Raw genomic sequence first — 19777 nt, 5'->3', positions numbered from 1 at the left:
ACCCCCAGGGTCATCCCTCGCCAACCGTGCGCTGAGAAAATTCCGAGGAATATGAAAATATATGCAATATTCTCTTCCAGACTGCTTTAAGAATGTGACTCGGTGGGATTTCTGTTTGGTCTGTGTTTGTTCTCCGTGTCCGTGGTACCGTTTTTCTGCTTGTATCCCCTAGTCTAGTTTATTGAGGTTGTTAATATGCATCCTTCGCCGTATCGTTCATATGTAATGTTTCTTACCTCAAGCTATTATATGTAGGGTCTATGCAAATGTCTGTTATAGCACGTTCTGGCTTTATATAGTCATGTAAAAAGTTGCTTCTCAATAATAATAATTAAAAAATAATGTATTATTATGTGATTTCTTGATAATAAATAAAATTGCCCAAACATCTACTTGGTGATTTACTGCTTACTATTTAAAATTAGTATTAACTAGCAAGGTTAATAAAAGAGTAACAAAAAATATATTGGCCAGCCTTGCCTTCTGTGGCTTGTAGATCATCTTTTCGTAAAAAAATAATTAAATGAATGTGTAAAATGCGTTGTAAAAGGAGAGAAATATCACTTGCTGCATCGCTCTAAATATAATTAGAAAAATCCTGGGGAAACAAGAAGCATAAGTTAATCTCAAAATTGTTGGTTTAATGAGAATATACTCGTGTGCATAGCATTAATTGGAAACAAAACTCAACAAAGATGCGTTTGGTTTTTTTTTTTTTTTTGAAGATGATCGGAGCTGCTTGGATGTTGGCTAATTGCGAATCTTTTGTCTCCGGTGGAAGGTACAGGGGCCTCTACCTCTGTAGGAAGCAGCCCACTGCCCAAGGGGCTCATACAATCGCTATGTACATATGGGAAATGCTGTATGGATGGGTATAGAAACAGGAACCAGAGGAATGTCAAAGATATCCTGGGTATGACTTTAAGATGGGAATGAGATCTGAAGGCGCAGCTCTTAAATTGGAAATATATTGGAATGGGTTTAGGTTCGGGCGTGTTGATGCTTATTGTTATGGTTATGGTTATTAGGACGAGCGTTATTGCAATTCTTCGGAGTAAATTCGCAACAAATTCATCTAACAAGAGAAAAAATAACCCCGGCAGGCCAATTTAAATAAATTAGATTACGATTTCCTCGATCTCTCTCCAAGCGGATATATATATGTAATGGTTTCCCTGTTATTTTCCTTTCGAGGAGACACCATACACTTCTTAAAGGCAGGAGCCATACATTAGGTAAAAAGCTTTTAGAGGATCGATAAAGGGTTTTTATTAAAGAAATGCCAAAGGAGTCTATGGCGATTTAACTGACGCCTTCCCCACTCCCGGCCGCATCTAGCCCCAAGCCCAGTAAGGGGCAGCTCAGCCCACCCTACAGACTGGGCACACTGGGAGCCACTGGTCTGAGCCTCAGCATGGGAAAGCTGAAATTAGTTTTTTTTTCGCCGGAAAACTCGCGATCAGCACCAGTTCGTGCATTTTTCCCCAATTCCTCACGGAGAGCGTTAGGATTCCCCAAACCAAGGTACACTTATGGTCTTGCACGATGATGAAAAGGTTCACCCAGACCTGAGCAATTTTTTTTTTCTTTTCCCCAGGAGTTTCTCGGTTTGGAGAGGAAAGGAGGAAGGTGAATATTCCTATAGGAATGGGCTACACTTTTGCCATCTTCAAACTTTCCCCAAACGCATTTTAGGAGCGATAGAATGCTTGGGACAAACAGAAACACTGCTTGGGGAAATCGGCAGGGCTTGTGATTTCTGCAGAGTTTTCTGTGAAAAATTACTTTTTTTGTTGCAGTCATTGATTTATTTATATATATATATTATTATTATTTCTTAAACACGAATAAATACACTTCCCTTCTGTTTCTCCTACCCCAGTCATGTGTGTACACGTATATCGTACAAACAAACTCCAGCCAGAACTTTCCACACTTTATTTTTTTATTTCTATAGAGTAATAAGTGTCTCCCTGCGCCAATGTGCCAGGAAAATGGGCACCAGGAGGAATTATGCCTAACAGGTCTGAATGGTGTAGGATGACATAAATTGTATGTATTGTAAGTCGGTTCACCTTGAACAGGAATAGTTGGATTTCAAAGACATTCAAACACTCACCAAAATAGATAAAACTTATTTATTACCAGCGAGCAGATAGAACAAATTGTTGCTTCGCCATAAAATCTGTATTATTTCTGGGCTGGTTTCTTTTATTCAGCAGCGTATTTCATTGCTCCGGCTTTAAAATGAATTCGTTAGCGAGGGCAGAAAACCCTCGTCTCTTTAATTGCAAGGAATATTTCTACCTTTAATGACAAAGACCGAGGTGCTATTTCACAACCACTGCAAAATCGTAGAAAATATTAATGCGGGCAGGTCAATTTTAGGGAATTATTCATGCTTCAGTAATTTCAGCCTATACTCAATATGGGAAAGATAATGTGCAAACTAGGAATACAAAAGGGTATTTTTTTCGCTCAGCCGGGAGATATGTTCTTGACACCTTTGTGCCGGAGAAATGTGCAATTTCTTTGTATTTAGGCGAAACCTCTGCAAAACACCCAGGAAAAACCCGACGCGAATTAGCGCTGAGCTCATTTCAAAGACCATTAAAGACCAGAGCCGCTTTAAGCAAAGTTTAATCACCAGCAACGCCGAAAATTCAAGGCGGCCGGTCAAAAATCCTTTTCCTCCCGCTCTCATTTTTCTCGCTATCCCCTTTTTGAGGATGAAACCGGGGCTTTTTGCACCTAGGGGTGCAAAATACGCAGAATTAGAAGTGCGGGAGAAAACAACCCCAGCTCCGCTGCTGGCACCCAGGTTAGCGGTTTGGCTTGGAGGGGAGGGACCTGCCAATTTTATTTTTTAAAGTTTTTGTCCTGCAATACGCCAAAAATAAATAAATAAATAAATAAGGAAAAAAGCAATCAAAGGCGTAGTCTACCGGGCAGCGAGCGCTATAGGCTGTGGGTGCTTATAGGTGTCCCAGGGTGTGCGGGGGCTTTGTGCGCTCTCAGCCCCTCGGACCTGGCCAAAAAGGAGCTGCACAAAGAGGTGGAAGAAGTGTGAGTGCCGCCGGGGGGTGGCGGGGCTGGGGGGCACCTTTCCTTGCCGGGGGGGCCCTTTCCTCGCCGGGCATTGCCATGGGGGGGGGGGGGGGGGGCAGCGGCAGGGGCTGGGGGCGGGTGGCGATGCACCCAGGCCATAGGGAAGGGGCACTCGGGGCCACCACATTGGCGAAAAATCGGATTTGGGCTCCAGGCCAGCATCTGAGGGATGCCTGTGTCCATGCGTGGAAATATTTCGCATTCCCGCCTCACCCCCCCCGGCCCAAACTCCCAAATAACAGACAAAAGCAAAGCACCTCCTCGCAGCTGCATTTTACAGTACTGCAGCTTAAAGTATTAAAGCAATTAACAATAAATATAATAATTCCCATTAAACGGAGAAGAATGACTGGACTTCCTTCTCTCAGTCTGTGTGTGGCTGAGGCTCCGTCCTTTGGCTAATTCCGTGATATATTAACTGTTTGGTTTCCTCCCCCGTGCTATTATAGGCGCTGTTTTCAGTCCCATGCCCCCCTTATCATTAATGTGCCAGTGCGTTATTGCCGAAGAATGCCTTGGTTTGATTCCGAGTGCGGGTTCATAAATATAAAATAAACACAGAGTGGGAATAATTAGCAGCATTTATCAGCATATGGCCACCCACCCCACTTTGAAACCTTCCAGACCCTGCGAGAGGAAAATGAAGTACATTGCAAGTAATTAGTTTTAAGCAAATCATTTCAAATGGAAACTTATAGGTAAAGCCTAATGAAGTGCAGAGGGGAAAAAAAAAAAAAGCCTCTTTTTTATTGCTTGGTAGGTAGCAAGTAGACACAGCAATATTTTACTGTTGAGAGAATAAATTAATTAATATATCTGTAGCTAGCAACTACAATGGCTCCATGGATGACTGCATTTAAAGGAGATATATGTATCCAGTCTCATTGGTGTTGTTAACAAGAGTGATAATAAAGATGAAAAGGATAAGAAAGATAAAAAGATCAGTAGGCTTGTACTCCTTACTGCGGCTAAATTGCGTGGATTTTCTAATGGCTGCGTCTTGTTGACTCTTTGCAAACTCCTCTTTTTTTTCTTTCTTTTTACAGTCAGACTTCATTAAGTGACTTTATTTTCATTTTGCTCAAATAGGAAATAAACATGTGCGCCCCTCGCCCCCCAATAAATCTCATACTAACTATCCTTCCCTTCGGCTTGAGAGGAGGGGGGTCTCTCCCTTACCCACACTTTGGGTACAAAAATGACCGATTTTGAAAATGAAGTATTTTACCCGCTTTTGTCAGACGGGGAATCTAAATGCATTTTTTTTTTAAATGTGCCTTTGTGGTACCAGGAAAATGCAGAAACCTTACATCCCCCTCAGTCTGCATAAATCACATTTAGCCCGTGTTTTAGTCTAGCTGGAATGTGAGAGCATGTGCCTCAAATCCGCGTTAAAATCTACCTGTAATTTTTTAAGAGAGTTTGTGCTTTAATTTTAGACATGGGTTAGCAAAACACTGCCACAGAGAACATATAAACCATCAGGATATCTCATTATAAAAACGTTTGCCAAAATTAATTTTTTCACCGGGAAAGCATATTAATATTCATATTTGCAGCCAGTACACTCCTGTGCCTCTCAAACCTACATATTGGGTGGAGAAGTGTCGATAATTACATAGAGTGTGGAAATTCATTTTACTTTTATGATTAACCAGTAAACTCTTATGAGGTGATACGAGACGCTGCTAAAGGAGAAAGCATTTAAAAAATTAGGTATGGAAAAGTACAGTTGGAGACCCAAGGTAGCAATGAGGAATGTCGGGCAGACTTCAGGTCCAGTAAAATGAAGGAAGAAAGAAAGAAAGAAAGAAAAGACCATACAGATTACCTCAAATCAAAATATCTTAAGCTAGAAATAATAGAAAATATGATATTTTAATGGGAGTTGTGGGCCAGGGCTTTTTTCTTGGGTGGAAAATACATCCCGTGGGGTTTTGCAGGGATCTGCGAGACTAAATATGGGGGGGGTAGTGGGGAAGGGGGGTTCTATATGACCCCCCCGGGCCTGTATGTGGGAATATATTGCAAAGCGAGCCGAGGACCGAGCAACTCATTGTACCCACTGGGACCCGCTGCCCATCCAGGGGGCCCCACCAAACTCTTATTTAGCTTTTTTAGCAAGTTTTGCTCCTTCTGGGGGGCTGCCTGCCAGGGCAGAGGGACCACAGGGTTTTTCTATCGGGCTCCCCCCACCCCCAAGTGGCTTTTTCCATCTCATTCACCCCAATCTCCCCCCCGTTTCCAATTGCAGTCGGAGCCCAAACACTGACTTTATGGGTATTTAAAACAACCATCTTCATCTGTAATTGTGGATGAAGAGTATTTATTGCTTCGGTGAATAACTAGATATATAATTATCTCTTTATAGAGAGACTGTGAAATAAAGCATCTGTCTCCCCCCGCACGCCCAGGCACACACAAAGGCAGGCGAACAGGGACAAAGTTACACATCTGCACAACTACTTCATTTTTTCCCCAAAAGTGCATTTATTAAAGACCGAGGACCTTCTCTTCCAACTTTAAAAAATCATCGGGACCCATGTATGTATTTTTTTTTCCCGGATGGAGATAAAGAAAATACTTATTTGCGAAGAGGAACCGCGCTGGTTGCCGCATTTCTGCGCTGACCTTTTAGTTTAGTTTTATTTTATTTTTTCTTGGGGAAAAAACGCAGGGAATTTGGGGTGGCTCTTCTCTATCTGTGGGAAAAAAAAGGGGAGGGGGAGTTGGGGAAAAATGCGCTGCGGGGTTGTAGGGCCATCAGGGTGAGGACGGGGTGGTAGTGGGGATGGGGAGGCGGTGGGGTTTAAGGGGATTTCTGGGGGAAAAAAGGAGATGAAAGGGTCCGAGCGACCACAATGGAGATTTGCTTTTAGGCAGCGGACAAAACTTGGCTTCACCCCTCTCCCTCCGACGGATCGATTCCCCATGGCTTGGGAGGACAGCAGTATCCCAGCTCCCAGCCTCCCCACCTATTTTTTATTATTTTATTTTATTTTATTTTATTTTATTTTATTTTATTTTATTTTATTTTATTTTATTTTATTTTATTTTATTTTATTTTATTTTAATTTAATTTATTTTTTTCCCACTTCCGCGGCCGCGGAGCGCTGCCGGGCGGCGGCGGCGGCGCTGCCGGCGGGAGGAGCCGCCGGGGCTGCCCGTCTGGGTGGGCGGGGGCCGGCCTCGCAAAGTGAAGGTCAAGTTAAGGCTCCAGCCTCCCTTCCGCGGCCGTCCGCGCCGCTCCGCCGCAATGCCATTGCCGCCCACCTGCCCGCTTATTTTTATTTTATTTTTTTTTTCACCCCCCCACCCCGGGTTTTCCCCCCCTTCTCCGTGGGGGGAGAGAGGTGAACCAAGTGCGTCGGGGGGGCTTGAAATAGCCAAAAGGATGGGGTGGGGGCGGTTTTACCGAGCCTTTTTCGTCCCGATTCCTGATTTTTTTTTTCTTCCTTTCTCCCCCCAGTTGGGCTTCAAACAAGGTTCCCCCCCTCCTTCTTTTTCTTTTTTTTTTTTTTCCCTCTCTTCCCAGCAAGATGCAAACACGTCTGCCGTGGAGGAAATTAAACGTCATAAAGAAAAGCCCAATTAAGGTTTAATGTCTGAACATTACCATTTCCTCCAGAAAACAATGAAGTTCACTCGGTAAGGAGAGAGAGGCAGAAAGAAAGAAAAGGGGGGTGGGGGGGGAGAGGGGCAGAAATTTTCGTTTCAAAGAGGGAAAAAATGGGCAGAGAAGCGTAATCGTGGAATAAAAGGAGCGGGGAGCGGGAGTGAAGCCGGTGGGGGAGAAATTTGGGGGTTGGCTCGGAGAGGGGTCGGACTGAATGAAATACCGGGGGTTTCAATGGGTTTTGAAGCTGGTTTCTGCCTGTTTTTGAAACCTGGAAGGGCCTGGGCAGGGGTAAATGAGAAATAAGACATGTGAGCAGCCAAGGGGGTGGTAATGGGGGGGGGGGTCGGGATGCTGGGGGGGGATAAAATCACTGCGTGGCTTTTTACCTCTTGCCTCGCAGTAAGGCGTGCTGCTCTTCTCCTGTCTCCCTTCCTCCTCCGGCTTCATCCGGAGCTGGTTTCACCGCGAGCCTCCAAAAAAGCCAAACTGGGGAGGGGGCACCTATTAAAAAAATAAAAATAATAATAAAGAGAGGGAGAAAGCGACCAACTGCACCCGCAACGGCAAAAGCTTCCAAGCTCAACGCTCTTGGGCCTTGGGAAAACGGCAAAAAGAGGAAAAACCTTGGCCGGGAGGGTACTTTCGCCAGGTCTGTGCTTGTGTCGCCAGGTCTGTGGTTGTGTCTTTGCACCCCCCGACCCCCCCGATTCCTCCCCGGCCCCTCTCCCACCGCTGCGGGCAACGGGGCGAGCTGCAGCCTGGCTCAGGGGGGAAACCAGCGACACTTGGGGCTTACTCTGCTAGTTGGGGGACTCTGCTCTTTTTTCTCCTCCACCAGGCCAGGCTCGGGTGGGGGGCAGAGGGGGTGAAGCCCCCCTCCCCCCCCCCAACCGTGAGTCCTGAGAAGCCTCCTGGTCCTGCTAGGGGGCTCGTCTGCCAACCCCAAAATAGCAGAAGAGAAAAGGTCCCTGTTCTTTGTTTTCTCCTCGCGGCGAGGAAATAGCAAAAAACGCTCCCCCTCTTTTTCAGCCTCTGCCTTAGACGCTACTCAAAGGGCAAAAGAAAAATTGTGCTGGACAGCCAGCGCTGGGATGGATGGAAGGCGAAAATCTGCGGTTAGTGTAATGGAGAAGACTATTTTCCATATACACGCGGTCATTTAATCTGAATAGATAAATACGTAATTATTTAGACAAATCTATGCTATACAGAATAGAAATCCAGGGAAATATTCAATCGGAATATATACGTGTGTAACATAGCAATGAATGAAGATCTATGTGTATTTATGTGTGCATTGCTACAAAACTTAGTATTTCTGCACAGAGTTGCCCATGCAGCCGTAGACTAATAATTTTCTAATTAATAGGTGAGAAAAAGAAAGAAAGAAAGAAAGAGAGAGAGAGAGAGAGAGAAAGAGAGAGAGAGAAAGAAAAAGAAAATTTTAGGAAGCGACCAGACGAAGAGAATAGATAGGATTTCGAGACTCTGAGTTCATCATTTATCTGCTCTCAATGCACAGGGTACATCAAAGCCCAGTACCTTATTAAATGAGAACTCCGGCCACATTAATTTCTATATACGCTTATTTCAGATGAATGTGGCAATAACAAAACACTCAAACCCTCGTCCCGGTGAGGAAAAAGATGTGGATATCATTTCTGATAAGCAGGGGACTTTGGGGAACCGCGATGCTGGCACAGGGCATGGAGTGAAGCAACTTTTTTTAGAGATTTTGTACCCTGATCCCTCTGCTTCTCCGACTGCAAATAAGATATAGATGTGCTTTTGCACGCGTGGATGTATTTTATAGGGAAAGGGACGCGTGAGCACCGGGAAAGGCAGGTGGCTCCATAGGTAGGTGGAGAGGGATGGGCATTTCCCACCGCTTTACCTTGCTTTCTTCTGCCGGCAGCATTTATCTTCTGCAACCGAGATCTGCCTTTGGAAAACGTCGCCCCGCGGAGCAACTGAAGGATTTTGCTTCATTTTATTCTGATTAATGCGGGTATGGAAGAGAGAGCCCAGCGCCGCCGCGCCCGCAATTGCGAACTATTGAAGTTGATCCCCGGGAACTGTTGAGATTCCCCTATGATCAATGGTTGTCTGAGGGAAATACATCTAGGTGCTAGTAGCTGTGGAAAATATTAAAAAATAATAATAATAAAAAGGGGATGCGGGAGCCAAGGCATTAAAGTGCACTACTTGGAACTGATTTCCTGGGTATTTAAGGATTAAATAGCACGCATGCAAACGTGTGTGCGGTTTTAATAAGGCTGGGTGGGATTAGCCGCCCACCTTCTATTCCGAACTTTGCATTTCGGGGCTATTTTGCTAATAAACGGGCTACCCAACAGAAAACACATTTTCCCCGCCACAATTTCCGACTTTTTACACACTTTTGCACGTTTTAGTGTCACTGCTAAAGTTATCAAGAGGGAATGTCTGGCGAATAAAGGAATTTTTTTTTTTTGCAAGGTTCGGGTGTGTTTTATATGTCTTCCTTTGTGTTTAAATGAGTATTTTTAGAGATTTGGAAGGGGTAAAAAAGAGAGAGGAATAGAAATAGGTGTTGCTTAACGAGCTCCTCTGGCTTTCCTGTCTCCTCTGGGCTGAATTTCGCAGCGGCTCCAGGAGCGCAGCACGCTGTGAAGTTTTCCTTGAATTAATTCCCGAACCCTCGCCGTTTCCCGTGCTTCAGCAGCCCCCCGCAACCGGGCCGTGGGGAGGCCAAGAAGCAAATAAATAGGGGGCCAAGAAGTAAATAAATAGGGGGGGACGCCCCCGCCCCGCTCCGCCCGGCAGGAGCTCGCCCCGTGGGGATGGAGCCGCGGCTTCGCGTGGGCTGATGAGAAACTAAAAAAAAAAAAAAAAAAACGGGAAGCCTGATTGGAAGCCTGATTGGCTTCCGAGCCAAGCAGAGTGTTAGTTATATTGGTTATTAGTGAGCCCAACTCTTCTTAACGCCTCCTCGGCATCACTTCCACCCGAGCCGGCACCCGCCGCACATTTTTAGCCCAGACAGTCGCAGAGCTGCCTGCGGTTGGGAAGCATAGTTTATCTGCTTTTATCTTGATTAAGTCCACATGATTTTGAACTTGCAGCTCAGGTCTAGAGAGATCTAAGTCATTTTTTTCCCTTTGAATTGTTCACAGCTTATATAGTTTTCTTTAGCAGTCTGGCTTACATCCAATTAAATCTCTCTTTGCCATTTGGGGACAATAATCTTTTCCAAGCGCTTCCCACTTGTAGCTATTGTCTCCCTTCAGATTTCCTGTACACATACGCGGTGTCTAGTAATCTGTTTACTGGCCTGGGTTTCCTCTCTTTCCGTCTCCCTCTCTCTTTTTTTGAAGTCCATCTGAGGCTTAGGAAGTAATTGTAGTACCGTCGTGGAAGGGAGGGAAAAATCAGTTTGAGAACATCTGATAGGCCAAAGTCATTAGACATCAGAACTTTGAGCCTATTTAGCAAAAGCAAGGCACATCTCTGTGTAGCTGCAGGAGCTGCAGCTGCTAAAGAAATGTTTTTTGCACTCACTTCCAACGCATCTGCAGCCCCGAGTGAGCACAGGTTAGCAATGCAGGCAGGTTTGGAAAAGCTCCTGTTTTTTTCCCCAAACCGGGAGCCAAAGCAAACTCTGATCATCTGTCCGAAACAGGGAAAGATTCAGGGTATAAATAATGCATCAGATATCTTGAGGCCACAGTAAGTAGCAATGTGTAACGTGGTAAGTCACTTCGGTACGAAATCTATTCTCTTCTTATTTATTTTTCTTCCTCCAGACAAGTTTCCATACTGTACGGGCTCGGACAAAGGGTTCTTTATGGTAATACAAACAAGAAAGTTTTTGACAGAAGTTGGGAGGCTGCTAACGAATTTACATTGCGTTCAGATAATTGTAGCTTTGGGGAAAAAATAGATCTTCTCTCCCCAATGGGAGCAAAAAAAATGAGCAATGATTTATTGAGAAGAGTTCAAGTATAGGATTAGCCTAAATCAAAATATAACTTGAGATGTTTACACAGATCAGCTAAAGCCAACTTTCACAACTCCAAGGTTTTGATTTTGGTACAACTGCTGCAATGTTTTTGGTCACGAAATGCCTCTAACATACACTTAAAATTCATTTTAGTAACGCAAAACACATCTTACAAGCTTCGAGCTTTGCCTATTTGCCTGCTGAAAACGCTGTTAAATGTGTTAAGTGTTTGCATTATATCAGGCAAATGAGTGCTCACTCCGGAGCAGGGCGAGGGGGGGCATGGGGAGTTGTATTTGATTTATTTTTTTTTCCTTGCAATGTGCTGTTTCTGTACAAAAGCGACAAGTCCAGGACTGGAAAGGAGTGCGACTGAGATGCCAGCACAGAAGGACCCAGCCAGTTGGGGTTCCTGCCCGAAAGGCACAGGGAGGGAAAGTCTCGGGGCTGCCGCCTTCCCCTTCCCTCTGCGGCTGGGAAAGAACGGGGAAAAAAAAAGGGGGAAAAAATCTTCCAGACAGGGCAGCTTCACCTCGTACACACAGTCATATCAGAGCAACCTCCCGAAGCAAAATCAGACCTTTCCTCCCCCCTTCTCAAGTTCCCTTGGATTTTTTTTTTCTCCTTGCAAGAGCGCAAATACAGGTTTTATTTAATTCTCTCCTCCACGCTCTAACCTTTCACATGCGCTAGGAAATGAAGCAGGTTTAAAAATGAAGGAATTGAAATGTTCTGGATGGCTATGCCTTAAAGTCATTTGCTTTTTTTTTTTTTTTTTTTTTTAAGGGCAACCAAAAGGAATGCGAGACGCCAGCCCTCATTCCGTTTTATGGTAGTCACTTTGGTGGTCAAATTCAAGTGCTGTGACTCCACAGCTGTCTCTTCTGTGCTTCCTTGCAGGAAGCAAGCAAATCCTATACTTTAAACTGGGTTTAAAAAACAAAACGACACCAGGGCTTGGTTTAGATGTATTTACCTACGAAGAGCAATAAATTATTCCCGCACCTAGAGGAGGGAGGGCGAGTGCTATGCCACACGTATTTTTTGTTTGTTTGTTTGCTGACGTGTTCTCTTTTTTTTTTTTTTTTGGGGGTGGGGTGGGGGGCTTTGTTTTGGGTTGAAGGAGCTGCTCGGATCTTGCTTTTTTTTAGCAACAAGCTCTAATTCCTTCCCTGGATGCAGAGCTTCATGCCTACAGCCTTCGTATGGAATCTGGACTGGAACACATAGGACAAAAAATGTACATTAAAGAGCATTTCCCCCTTTGAATCAAGTGAGAGTATTCTCCACGCAGGTTGCAAACAGGAGGGAATTGGGGAAAAAATAATTACACTCATAAACAATAGCTTAACATTATTAGTTTGTAGTTAGTATTAATATTGGTCAATAAAAAGCCAAGTTAAAAGATCGCTGACACTTTAATTAAAAGTTTTGCCCAAAACGACGTCCAAGTCATAAAATAGGGCAGATTACAAACCTGAAGAAATCCATCTCGGCAGCCAGAGTTCTTGCCCCTATATTCATCAGCCAAACGGTGCATTGGAGAGGAAAACACAGCTCATTTTGGAATTACAGACATATTTATATGTGTGTATATCTCTATCTCCACACACACACATTCAGGGAGACCCACACGCCCCGATCCCTTATAAAAAGAGTTTTATGAGAACGGCTCTCCTTAAATAGAAAATACAAAGCTGGAAGGGGGAGGAAATCCAGAAATGAATGAAAATAAATGAACAGGAGTGTGATGCTGCGCTGGGGGGATGAACAAGGCTCAACCTGGGGAAGCGCACACAATCTTAGTAAGTGACGCCGCCATGTTTCCCTTCAAGATTTCGTAATAAATGCATAGAAATCCGGGCACACTGCCTGATAAGCACTGTAGTTTTGCAAGCCCTGCTGAAATACCCACTGTATTTATGCTCAGGAGCTTTGAAAACCCCTGCTCGCTGCTCTGCTGCAAGATACGGACTTGCGAGGCTGTTTCCTTCAATGAAAATGAACTTTTCATTTTCTTTTTTATTTTCCTTTTTTATTTCTTTTTTTTCCTTTTCTTTTTCCTTTTCTTTTTCTTTTTTTTTTCTTTTTTTTTTCTTTTTCTGTGCATTGCTGCAGCATTGCAGAATATCTGTATTTCTAGCAGAGGTTGCGACCTTCCTCCGCTTGCCCGAGGTGCGTTTTATCTTCCCAAATCTCCACATCTCGCCCAGGAATTAAGCTACCTCCTGGTCAAAATGGGGCGGCAAACATCAGGTTGGGGGGGGGGGGGGGCAGCAAATGAAATAAAGTGAAAACTAGACGAGAGAAACGCAAAACGACATACCCAGGGGTGCCCAAGTGCAGGGGGGACAGCTCGAGCAGGGCTAGGAGCCCCTGATGCTCCTTTGGGGTGAATTGGTTAATACTCGGGTGAGTTTATATATTTTTTTTTTTCGGGTAGCAAAGCGAAAACATCGCAGCCGTCCAGGCTTTTTCTGGTCCCAACTCTAAGGCTCAGCGCTCTGGCAAGGGGCTGAGATTTGCCTTTTTTCCTTCTCGCTGTTTGAATTTACTGCAACTCGATTTGACAAGATACTCTCAGTAAAAACGTGCCACTCTCTCACGGTGTGTTAGTTTTGTTAGAAGTATTCAGCCTGCCACTGAACAGATCCCATGATGGATTTTGGTTTGGGTTTATGTGCGGGCGATTCAATATTTTTATTTATTCTTCCTTTTACTGGCCGTTTTAAAAGGGGATAATTCAAGAAAAAATCCCTAAGTGGCATCCTGTAAAGAAAAGAAGAAAACAGGGGTGGATGCGCTGCAATATTTTCATCTGGAGGTGAATGCAGCCGCCTGTGCTCGACAGAAAAATGCTGGGAATAATCATCCCCACCTCCGGCAGATGATTTCTAAGCCAGGTGAAAACCCACTTCGAGCCCAATTGTTGCAGCGTCTCGCAGACGGTTCTGTCCCTGGAAGACTTTTGGAAGGCGAAGGCTGAGCCTCGCACCCCTGGCAGCGCGGAGGCTGCGCGTCCTTCAGGTGCACCTTCCAGAGGGGTTGCAGAAGGGATTTGGGGTTTGACGTTTGGGGTTGGGGATTTTTAATTTTATATATATTTTTTTCCGCCTAAGAATTGTTGGTAAAACTCGCAAAATAGCCGGCAGCACTTCGGTATCCCTGTTTGTTTCGTGTCAAAATGCAGGAGGACGGAGAAAGAGGAGGCTCCCGGGGCGTGGGAGAGAAGACAAATGACTTTAATAAGAATATCTTTTTTAATTCAGCTGGAAGAATAAATGATGAGAGTATTGCTGAAAGTACATTCATTGATTGACAATAAACAATTGCATTAAATATTCAATATGCCACTCTTACTTAATAAATATTTAACAAAACATTAAAGGAGGTTTTCGAATATTTATTAGACATTGACTTAATTCATTTGTTCTATTCCTTGATATACGACTAATTCGATATCAAAAGTCATTAACGCAGGCCTGCTTTAACTTTAAAGTTTGAAACTTTACACGATCCCCCGCACCCTGTCATTCTTAAATGGTATATTCTCTATAAACCGTGCCAACCTGCTTGATGTATAGTTGATGTGCACATAGAGATCAACATAATTAGCGTATGTTAGAAGCTTGTTAATTAGCACCAACCCCCTCACTCCCAGATAGATAGATAGAGAGATTTACTTATAATTTAGCAGCCCAGCTGTACGAAGAGCTGCGCGTTTACGCCTGCAGCAAGATTTTGAGAAATGTTTGAAAACTTACTTAGGCGTCTCCAGCGTTTTCCCTGTGATTATATTGAGCTACCTAAAGTCTATTCAGGAACACTTCTAAGAGGAGGCTAGGACAGAAATAATCATCATAATAAATTATAGTAATCACCGTAATTAAAATATTAAAAAGGGTGGAAAAACACAGTCCGAGCTCCCTAAGACCCTCCCTCTCCCTCCCCCCCACCCCCCCGCAGCCCAAATCGCCCCCACCCCATCTCCAAACCCCGCTGAAAAGAAGCAGAAAGCAGAATCCGAATAGGTAGGAGTGGAGGAAGGTGGAAAAAAAAAAAAAAAGCAACTTCACAAGCCACCCCTTGTACTTGTTCTGCTTTGAATGCTTACAAGGGGTGTGCCTTCAAGAAAATGAATACAAATCTGCAATTGATTTTCATAATGTTTCTGCGGTGTTTGAAAACCAATCGTTTGAACCTCTGAGATCTTACCTAAGTGAACCACTCCTACGCATCTAAGTGCTCCAAACTGATATATGACAATATCTACTTTGGATCACGTGTCCTCCGGAGCGACTAAGACGGATAGCGCGTCATCTTGCCTTCCCAAATTTTTTCCCCTCTGCACATCGGATCCAAAACATCTATCTATAGGAGCAAGAAAAGGAGAAAGATGTTTAACTCAGTGAATCTAGGCAACTTCTGCTCCCAGTCGCGTAAAGAGAGGAGTGCTGAGTTTGGAGAAAGGGCAGGTTGCGCTTCTAATCTCTACCTCCCCAGCTGTACCTATTACGTCCCTGAATTTTCAACTGTGTCATCTTTCCTGCCACAGGCCCCCTCTCGCCAAATCTCCTACCCTTACTCCACCAACCTCTCGCAAGTGCAGCCCGTGCGAGAGGTCTCCTATGGTCTAGACCCCTCAAGTAAATGGCACCATAGAAGCAATTACGCGTCGTGTTATTCCGCAGAAGATCTGATGCATAGAGAGTGCATCCCGCCTTCCACCATGACCGAAATGCTAATGAAAAACGAGAGCGTGTACAGCCACCACCACCCCAGCTCCAACCACCCGGCATCGACGGGATTCTACACCAGCATGAACAAAAACACTGTCCTGCCCCAAGGTTTCGACCGCTTCTTCGAAAATGCCTACTGCGGGGCGGAAAACCCGGCTGAGACCTGCCTGCAGAAGGGCGAGGGCAAACTGGAGGCTGACTCCCAACCCAATGCACTGTCATCCCGCGGAGACCAAGGTATAGACCCGGAAGACGAAGAGGAAACACAAATCCAGGGTCTTCAGCCTCGTCCTCTTCTGTCAACAAGGAAGGAAGCAAAAGCAGCAATTCGAGTAGGTAGAGCAGTAAATGGAAAGGTTAAGGGACTAGCCCGTGTGTTTTGTCGGTCAAATTTTATGTGGAGTTTTATAAGCATTCAAAGGATTTTATTATAACCTACAAAGCTCTTTCTTCCAACGAGAAGAATTTTTACGATGGGAAAAGCTCTTTGAAAAAAATGGAGATGTTAGGCGCAGACACAGTATCTTAGAGTCTGTGAAATTTTAAAAGCACACCATCGTGACAAATATTAACTTTGATCATGAACTTACATGAGCATTTTAAAAGGATTTGGTCCCGGGTTGCTGAGGGTAAAAGGCAATTGGGCAGAACACTACTTTAGCTGCCTGTGCTTTCTTTTAGGCACTAAGATGCATGCAGAGTGTTGTTTTCTTCTTCTTCTTCTTCTTTTTTTTTTTTTGTTTTTAATTCAAACTGTATGGTGAGTCTTTTCTCTTGGTGGGAGTGTGGTGCTAAGGGGGAGAGCTGCAGAATTTGCAGGCAGAGCTGAGCATTTTCTTAGACTTTCTGTTTAAAGTGGCATTTATTCTCCTCCAAGCCTAGTGGAGCGTCTAGCTTTTGTCAGGAAGGGCTTTTACTTACGTGCTTCTTTGCTTGGGTCTTCTTTTTTGCATGCACTCAGATTTCTAGGCAGTCTTAGAGGAGCGTTTTAAATGCTGAATCCAGGCAACTTTGCAAGTTAGTGTTCAGCGTGGGGCTCTTTTTGGAAGAGGGGAGGGTTGTTTTGTTTTCCTATTTGCTTTCGTGATCAGCAGAAAGTCCCCTTTTGCAGCTCAGATGCTAAGTTCTCTTCTACTTTGATTCTTTTTTTGCGTGTGTGGCGAGGACTGGAGTTAATCAAAAACTTATGCGGAACATAATATCTAGTTCCTATAATTCCGACCTTGCTCATGCTGTTTCTATACAGATAACAGATTTGCAGCTGAGCGTGGGCTTTTTTTTTTCTTGGTTTTTCTTTTTTTTTTTTCTTTCCAGCAATCAGCCTCTCTAAAGCCTGCTCCAACAGTCTGTTGCCTCCAGTCCCGGGCTGTTCTTTTTAAAATAATCTATCTGCACAGAAAAATGCCTGCATGTGTGTGCGTTTCTGGGATTAAACCCCGTGCAGTGGGAAAGCGATTGCAACGCAGTCCTTAAGACCCTGTGTAACCTCACCTCTGCTACCACTAACAATAGGCAAACTGCTCACTGCTGGAAGATATCTCCCCGTGCATTAATAACTTAACTCTGCCCCTATCTATGTGGTCAGCTGTGAAGATGAGTCTGTGTGTTGCATTAGGATATTTACCCTGCCTTCTGGTTCTTTTAAGGTGCTCCCAGAACGAGGAAGAAGAGGTGCCCCTATTCGAAATTCCAGATCAGAGAGCTAGAGAGAGAATTTTTCTTCAATGTCTATATAAACAAAGAAAAAAGGCTCCAGTTGTCTAGGATGTTAAATCTCACTGACCGACAGGTTAAAATTTGGTTTCAGAACAGAAGAATGAAAGAAAAAAAATTAAGCAGAGACCGCCTGCAGTATTTCTCTGGAAATCCCTTATTGTGAACATCTTTTCAAATCCCCTCTGCTGGTGAAGTGTATGTGTATTGGGAAGGAACAGTTGCAAGCATGGGTTTGCCCTTTCAGTCGACAAAGCAACCTCAAAGTTTAAGCCTTTTCGTTACTTACATTTGTATGTCTGGGACAGTTCAGAGTAACAAAAGGAGTGAATTTTTCTTTCAGTTACCTAACCGCTTAAAGGACTTGAATTCCATGAACATTTTATTTAACTTTTTTTTTTTTTTTTGCCTGAACAGGTTGGGATTCCCTTTTTTATTATTATTATTTTTATTGTTATTATTATTTAGGCACCCTGTCCATTTGAATAAATCGCAGTGCTGTGTGTTACTACCACGGTGATTTCAGTATGCAGCTGTGTTATCACAAGAGCGGCCAAAGTCTCCCTGTAGGATCAAATCACTTCGTCTGGGGTGAGTGTGCGTGCGTGTGTGTGTGTGTGTGTGTGGGTGAGAATGCACACACAGACGTGTGTCCTTGTGTGTGCATGTGCACATTCACACCCACCCCGGTCATCTGTGTTCTGCTCTCCATGCCAAGAGTTGTTGTCGAAACCTCATTTAAATATCTGTCCCTAGCAGAAGGAAGATCATTATTTCCACCTCCCCCATGCACCCTTTATATATATAAATATATATGCATATATATATATATAGGAGTGAGTGTGTGTATATATATACATATATATTCTATGCAGTTTCATTTCTACATTTTCAGTGGGGAGGGGGGAAAATCCAGTCGAAAATGCATTTGCAATAACAGTTTCTGAAATGGTTTGTAAATAAATTTCGTAGTGCATTTTTTTTTTCCTGGAAATGGGAGACGAAGAACATCGAGAGAAAAAAAAAATCCTGAAAAAAAAAATCCTGAAAAAAAAAATCTTTGTGTATGTAAAGTGAGTCCCCGGGATACTCTGTGAAATTCTGTGGCAAATAAAGACATTGCAAGCTGTTCTACATTATGATTTTATTTGACCATTTTATTAGAATTTCCTCTCTTAAAAGCCTCTTTGCGGTCATTGTGGTGTGGGTTTCTTCTATAGGAGTTTAAATACCTGAATGCATATCAGAAATATAATCATCCATATTCATGTGACTCGCTGCAATCTGCTCTAATAGGACTGGTATTAATATGAAACCTCCACCTTGGAGCACACGTTTGTTGTGGAGTTCATTGTGTTCATCACGGAACTGAAATTTATAGGATTTTTCTTGGCCCAGTAATCCTACCCTGAATTTGGCTCCAGATGTCTTTCTCTGTTTTCCGGTTGTAGTTAATCTTTTTGCATTTTCATGAGAACAATATATTAGTCTTCTTTAAAAAAAATGAAAAAAAAAAAAAAAGAAAGAAAGAAGGAAAGAAACTCTAATTACACCAAGAAACAAGCTGCATTTTCAAAAGTCAAGGATAACGTACCTTATACCTACAAAGCACAAATGCAAAGTCAAGTACTTAAATTCCTGCTTAAGGAAAACAAGTTCAACTCCCAGGCACAGGGCATAAAAGTGATTTTTTTCTGTTTGCAAAATGACTTTTTTCTCGCAGCGTCTGAAAGCAACACAACGTTTTCGAGGACAAAGAAATCCAGAAGATGCCGTTGGTGATGTGGTGCATGTATTTTGTGTAAATACAACAATTCGGAGGGTTGTTTTAGGGGGTTGGGGGGGTTATGTTTGAGGTTTTCAGTCTCCTGCTTTCTGATGTGGAGCGATGGAATTGTGCATATGGACGAAGGGGTAGAAAAAAGAGGGAATGAAAAAAAGAAAAAAGAAAAAAAAAAGCAGCAAAAGGAACAACACATTATATTCCCATCCATTGAGCGTGTTCTTGTAAAATTCTCATACTTGCTTTTAAATACAACCCTGTTGAATGAAAACACTTTGATGGTGTCTTCTGATTTTATTTGACAACGGTAGGGAAAAAAATTATAACCCACAAAAATGCTCTTAGTTTGCACACACACAAACACCCCTCCGCGCAAATAAATGAAAACCAACTTCGGCTTTCGTGATAGACCCGTCCTCCTTACGCCACGATATGATCTTGAAAGGATGTTCGCAGGCATGTTTCTCATTAGAAGAGTGGGAAAGGGAGGGAAAAAAAAAAATGGAGGGGGGGCTGGAGGATGGCAAAGCGCTTCTTTATTTGCTTCTATTTATTTTTGCAAAGCCTGCGAGCTGAAAGGACGCTTGTCCCCGGCCTGAAATCTCGCCTAAGCTTTGCGTTGAAGAAACCGGGGGTGGGGAGGGGGCTGCTCGCCCACCCCCAAAGCACCTTTCTTTAATGAGTGTTTGCCAAACCTTCCCAAGGTTAGGAAAACCAAAGAGAGGTGCAATAAGGTGAATATCGCGAGGTCAGAAGCGGCAGTTAATGCTCCGTAACAGCAGCGGCTGTCCGGACAAAAGCGGCTAGTCTAGACATTGTAATAAAGACTGCAG

At 43.7% G+C, this 19777-nt stretch overlaps 1 protein-coding gene and 1 long non-coding RNA gene across 2 annotated transcripts; both read left to right on the top strand.

Moving 5' to 3' along the window:
* The first annotated feature begins 6454 nt into the window (after positions 1-6454).
* Positions 6455-8768, top strand: LOC121061077. The gene is made up of 3 exons (XR_005814968.1): positions 6455-6756; positions 7757-7842; positions 8643-8768. It is a non-coding gene; the product is annotated as an uncharacterized LOC121061077 (long non-coding RNA).
* Positions 8769-14740: 5972 nt separating this feature from the next.
* On the top strand, positions 14741-18962 carry HOXC11 (homeobox C11). Its single transcript, XM_040539391.1, is given in 3 exon segments — positions 14741-15706; positions 15709-15780; positions 17095-18962. Coding segments are annotated over 3 exon segments (906 nt in total). The 5' UTR covers positions 14741-15105; the 3' UTR covers positions 17328-18962.
* The last annotated feature ends 815 nt before the right edge of the window (positions 18963-19777 follow it).

Source organism: Cygnus olor, chromosome 29 (assembly GCF_009769625.2).
Source record: "Cygnus olor isolate bCygOlo1 chromosome 29, bCygOlo1.pri.v2, whole genome shotgun sequence".
In the NCBI taxonomy this organism is placed as follows: domain Eukaryota; kingdom Metazoa; phylum Chordata; class Aves; order Anseriformes; family Anatidae; genus Cygnus; species Cygnus olor.
Note: the sequence above shows the minus strand (reverse complement) of the source record. Positions and strands in the feature narration are given on the sequence as shown.